General features: G+C 42.5%; 1 protein-coding gene across 1 annotated transcript in view; it reads left to right on the forward strand.

Annotated features, from left to right (window-relative positions):
- Positions 1–5,094, forward strand: part of Ube2d1 (ubiquitin conjugating enzyme E2 D1) — a 30,761-nt gene extending 25,667 nt beyond the window's left edge. Inside the window, exons 6-7 of the mRNA XM_052744729.1 lie at positions 3,207–3,300; positions 4,188–5,094. Coding sequence (XP_052600689.1) covers positions 3,207–3,300; positions 4,188–4,233 — 140 coding nt within the window. The 3' untranslated portion in view covers positions 4,234–5,094. The remainder of the gene's footprint in view (positions 1–3,206; positions 3,301–4,187) is intronic.
- Positions 5,095–6,000: the final 906 nt, after the last annotated feature.

Genomic DNA, 6,000 nt, shown 5'->3' on the forward strand with positions numbered 1-6,000 from the left:
AATGCCAGTAAAAAGAGCTTGGTTGTCTAAAAAGGGGAGAAAAAGAGATTTGGGGACTCATCCCATTCATTAAAGCGTCTGTTGACAATAAAAAGTACAACTTCAGGACAGGCTGATACAATGAGCAGTTAGAAAGGAAAGGTCTGCTTCCTACTGCAGAGTGACGCCGCACAGATAGTGTACGTGTCTAGCTTGAAGAATCTGCAGCATCACCATGACTGACACCTGACTCATGCTGGCGCCCATCCTTCAGAGGTGACATCACCTTGTTCTTTGCTGCACTCACTGATCCTTAGAAACCCATTTGGTTCCATTCATTGGCCAGTATTGTACAGGGCCAGCAGTCCTCATCTTGTTTCTCTAATGGAACAGAACCTGGCAGCTGGAAGAAACGGCTTGGGTCTACACACATTTGTCCCGGAAGTGGCTACCACATTTTCCACTTTTTATAACTTCAAGTCAGGTGTTTTCCTGGCAGGTTTCAGGAGGCGTTGAACTCCTGATTCTTCTGCCTCAGTGTCCTGGGTGCTGAGATGACAGGCATGACCTTGTATGTCTGGTTTTGTTAGATGCTAAGGATAGAAGCCCTGGGCTTGCTAGGCAAGCACTCACAACTGAGCTGTATCTCAGCCCTATAGCATGTTCTTTTTGTTTGTTTGTTTGTTTGTTTTGTTTTGTTTGTTTTTTTTTTGTTTTGTTTTGTTTTTTGAGACAGGGTTTCTCTGTGTAGTTTTGGTGCCTGTCCTGGATCTCGCTCTGTAGACCAGGCTGGCCTTGAACTCACAGAGATCCATCTGCCTCCGCCTCCCACGTGCTGGGATTAAAGGTGTGTGCCACCACCGCCCAGCTCAGCTTGTTCGTAAAAGGGATAATCTTACTAGAGGCAGGGGGCACAGCTATCATTGTTTCCAAGTCTTAGGTAAAGCCAAAGACCTCCAGGTCGATTATTTATAACTGTTCATTTTCCTGACCTAAAATGGTCGTGTAGCATCCTTTCATAAAGTTTCAGCAGTGGGCTGGGCAATGGTGGTGGCACACGCCTTTAATCCCAGTACTTGGGAGGCAGAGGCAGGCAGATCTCAGTGAGTTCAAGGCCAGCCTAGTCTACAAAGCAAGTTCCAGGACAGCCAGGACTGTTACACAGAGAAACCCTGTCTCAGGGGGAAAAAAAAATTCAACAGTGATTACCATAAAGTGAATAAAGGAAAAGATTCTGTCTATCGTTATTCGGATTACTGTAGTTTTTCTTGGAATGGTGTCACAAAATGGCTCTCATTTGCCACAAGCTGCTAAGTCCTTGTCACTTAAAGAAATGGCAGGCTGCCAGGTACTCGGTGCCTATCTGCTGATGCTGTGGCTTTTTATAAAAAATAATTAGTATTGTTCTGGAAGCTTCTGGAAACTTTCCTCCAGTCTCATTACATGCAGAATAGGATGGTGACAGAATTACCAAAGCTGGCTGCCGTGCACCCGGTGCATGCTGAGCACCCACGGTAGACACCTCCGTCCCTTTCCTCCTGGTCACTGAACGTTTGCTTTGGTTTGTGATAGTGACATGGAGGCGGATGCCTCCTGGCAGCCCGAGTAGGGAGATGGGGAACTTCACTCTTGTCCAAGTTCAGGAGCTAGCTCAGACCTCACGCGTCTATTCGCCCACTTTGCACTTTTCTGTATTTGAAGGCCTTGGTTGACTTTTGCCGGGAGTTGAGTCTGGATGTCCGAGGGGGCCGGGGAAAAAGGTACCTTGTCCTCTTGGCTTACTGTACAGGGCCTGAGTCTCATGGGGCAGGGAGAGGAAAATAAACGCAGTTTTCCCTTCACTCTTGTTGTCCCTTGTTCCTCATTTAAGAGTCTACTTTGGGTGGGGCAGCAGTGGCGCACGCCTTTAATCCCAGCACTTGGGAGGCAGAGACAGGCGGTTCTCTGTGAGTTCGAGGCCAGCCTGGTCTACAGAGGGCAGCCTAGTCTACAGAGCGAGATCCAAGACAGGCACCAAAACTCCACGAGAAACCCTGTCTCGGGAGAACTAAAAAAAAAAAAAAAAACTGTTTTGCTCTATAGATTTACCTTTAGACTAGAAAGAGCAGAAAAAAAGATGAAAGAACCTAGCAGAGGAGAGTGGGTGGGGAGTGGGAGATGCTTCTAAGAGCTCCTTGGATGTACCACACACATGTGAAGCTGTGAAGCAGGTTAAGGTTTTGTCTCTTCCTGTTTCAGACACTTAGGTGGGGTTTGGTTTTGTTTTTAGGACAAGGTCTCACTATGTGGTCCAGGCTGGGGTCCAGTTGGTGGTTGTCCCTCGCTTGGCCTCTCTAGGGCTGGGGTACTGGTACTGGCATGTGCTTCTCTGCCTGGTGTAGTTTTTTTTTTTTTTTTTTTTTTTTTTTTTTTTTTTTTTTTTTAGGTGTAGCTATTTGCATTAGTCGTTTTGACATGGTATAACAACAGATACTGTGTGCAGTTTCTGTTTATCTTTTAAAACACACCAGTCAAACAGAAATGGTGGCTCATGTTTGTAAGTGAATATAACTAAATATGAGGTGTAAGGAATGGAAGATTTGTTGGAAAAAGACCTTATGTTTCATGGACACACACACACACACACACACACACACACACACACACACACATGTTCTTGACTTGAGAGATTGTTAACAGCTACTTTTTAGGACCCACATTGTTTTAAGTAAATGTAGATAACTTAGAATTAAAAATATCAAAAATAATAATTTCATTACTTTAAAAAAAAATGATATTTGCCAGGCAGTGGTGACACACGCCTTTAATCCCAGCACTCGGGAGGCAGAGCCTGGCGGATCTCTGTGAGTTTGAGGCCAGCCTGGACTACAGAGCGAGATCCAAGACAGGCCCCAAAACTACACAGAGAAACCCTGTCTTGAAAAAAAACCAAAAAAGAAAAAAAAAAAAAAAAAGATATTTACCTACCAACTGAAGTTAATATAAAATGCAACCCCCCATGTGGCTTTTATATTTTCACAGTGATGGGTTTTTTTGGTTTTTGCTAGGGCCTCAGGCATGCTTGGCAAGCCTCCTGCCCCCAAGCTTCTCTCTTGCCGCTCCGTGTTCTTCTCCTCTTTCGTTTTCTTTATGCTCGGTGCAGTTATTTTCAGGTGGGCAGGTTCTATAAAGCAGCCACGGCCTCACCTAAGGGAATGTTTTTGTTTTTGTTTATCCCCCCAATCCAGTGCTGTTGTCCATATGCTCACTGCTCTGCGATCCTAATCCAGATGATCCCTTAGTACCTGATATTGCACAGATCTATAAATCAGACAAAGAAAAGTAAGTGTTTCCTGCCATGCACTTCCTGTTGGGTGCATTTCAGGAGAGTTTGCTGCCTGTGTGTGATATTGGAAGTACACTTAACTCTGTGTAAGTTTTTTTTTTTTTTTTTTTTTTTTTTTTTTTTTTGTGTGTGTGTGTGTGTGTGTGTGTGTGTGTGTGTGTTTAAACTGTCTTTAAAACCAAAACCAAAACCTCTTTCCGGGTCAGTGTTTAGTAGTACATGTTCTCTGTGCTACGCCCTCGTCATTTCTGGCTGGCAAATTAAACATGGAAGGATTTAACAACTGGGAAGCACTGGGCACTGTTTCCTCATCTTCTATTAGGAAGAGAAGTTCTTTGTTTTTTGGGGTTTTTTTTTTTGTTTTTGTTTTTTGTTTTTTGTTTTTTTTTTTTTTTGGTTTTTCTGTTGAGCTTTGTGCCTTTCCTGGAACTCACTCTGTAGACCAGGCTGGCCTCGAACTCACAAAGATCCACCTGCCTCTGCCTCCCGAGTGCTGGGATTAAAGGCGTGCCCCACCACCACCCGGCCTGAGAAGTTCTTTCTCTTGCCCACCCACACTGACCTTCTCTTGCGGCTGCCTCAGCCTCCTGGTGCCTGATAACCCCCACCTCAGGGTTGGCGTCTACAGATTTCTATTTGAAGTTGGTTTTTTGTGTCTTGTGTTTTGTTTTTTTAGTTGAGATATATTTTCAGACAGATTGCTGAGGAATCTGGGAATTTAAAAGTCATTTGTTTTTGCTTTTATGTTGGCATGCGTGTGGGTTACCTCAGCCCAGTGACAGGTGTAAGCATGAAGGTCCTCATGAGGTTTCTGAACAGAGAGAGGCTCCGGTAGGCTAAACGTGTGTGTTTTTACTCTCTCTCTCTTTTTATATTCCTACAGATACAACAGGCACGCAAGAGAATGGACTCAGAAATATGCAATGTAATGTTTGAAAACACTTTCACTTATACCAGAGTACTGTAAAATCTATGTCTTTTTCAACATTAGCAGTGAATCCGGCGCTGTTCGCTGTCTCCTTTGTTCCATGAATCCTTTGGTTTTTTTTTTTTTTTTACTCATTTTAAATGTGTTTCTGAAGCAAGACAGAACAAACTTCCAAAAATACTCTTCAAACGATGCTGAGAGCATTTAGCATTTTGTGCTCGTCGAGGAGGACATTTATTTTGGTTCCTGAGACACTTGGACACCTGCGTCTTCAAAGTAAGATCCGCGAGACATGCCTGAGAAGCAACCAGATGATTTTTTTTTTTTTTCTGAAAGGAGATGTTTTTACACAATGAGAAACACTGTATGTATTGTCCAAGATGTCGTCACTTTTATAAATCTGAATTCAGATTTCATTCTTTGTTAGCTCACTTTATAATTTGTATTTTTTTACTGTATAGACTAAATATATTCTATGTCAACTCATGACCTTTTCTTCCCTCTGTGAACAGTATTGAAGCCCCCAACAGCTGATGATGAATTAACTGTGCCCCCCACCCCCCCGTCTTAGGATATTCTGTGAGTTGGATGCATATTTCTTAAACCAGAACTGATCTTCGCACGGTCTTTCTCAGTATACCGATTAGAATGGAGAGACCCTTGTTTGGTTTTATTGTACTTGACTTAACTTTATTGCAATGTGAATTAATTGCACTGCTAAGTAGGAAGGTGTGCCACTTTTTTTTGTTGTTGTTGCTCTTCACATTTGAATTTTTTTTTTCTGTATAGGCAATATTCTATTGACACCTTTTACAGATCTTACTGTAGCTTTTTCCATATAAATAAAATGCTTTTTCTACTATTTGTCTTGATTACTTACTGCAAAAACCAAAACGGCTTGATCTATCCCTCAGGATCAAAACGCTATAATTTTGCATGACAACTATTTCCAATGTGGAAAATATGATCTTTTTTTTTTTTTTGCGCATTTAAAAGAAATTTGTTTTCACTTATTTATTTGGGGGTGAGTTCCACGGTGCACGTGAAGGTCAAAGGATGACTTGTTGGAGTCAGTTCTCGCCCTCCACCCTGTGGTTCTTTGAAATCCAGCTCAGGTCACTTTGGTCTTGGTAGCAAGCACCTTTAGCCCTTGACCATCCACCTCCTGTCTTGGCATTTCTCATGACCACTAATTGCATATAAACTTGATTGCAGGAGGTTAACTACTGCACCTCTTTACCAGATTGTCCGCTGTGAACTGGTTTACTTTGGTCCCTTGTTGTAGACGAGAATTTAGAAGCTGGGGTTTATCCACATCCAAGATGGAGTACTTACTTACAAATGTCCCAAAGGGAGTGTGGGGGTGTGTGTTCCCGACTCTAAAGAACAGTCTTGACAGCTCCGAGAAGCCGCCAGGTTGACTCCTGAGAATGACTTGTCAGTATTGCTGCCATGACATCACTCCATGTTTGAAAGTCCAGAGTCTCTAAAATAGAATTTTAATGCCATCCCAATTTTAACAGCATCTCTCTGCCTTTACTATATGTTATCAACCATTAAAAAAGGGCACTTCTGTTTTTCTAAATTGCCAGCTAAAAATTAATTTAAGTAAGCAATTTACCTTTCTAGATTTTTAAAGAAAACGAAGTTCTCGTGTTTGAGGTTGAACATACATCTTGTTAATGGTTCGTAGGCACATCACACTTGAGTGTGTCGTCATTAACAGTGGCAGTGGTCTTGATTAGCACAGTAGCTGTGTAAATGATTA

This window comes from Peromyscus californicus, unplaced genomic scaffold (assembly GCF_007827085.1).
Source record: "Peromyscus californicus insignis strain IS unplaced genomic scaffold, ASM782708v3 Scaffold_19__1_contigs__length_69161282, whole genome shotgun sequence".
Lineage (NCBI taxonomy): Eukaryota > Metazoa > Chordata > Mammalia > Rodentia > Cricetidae > Peromyscus > Peromyscus californicus.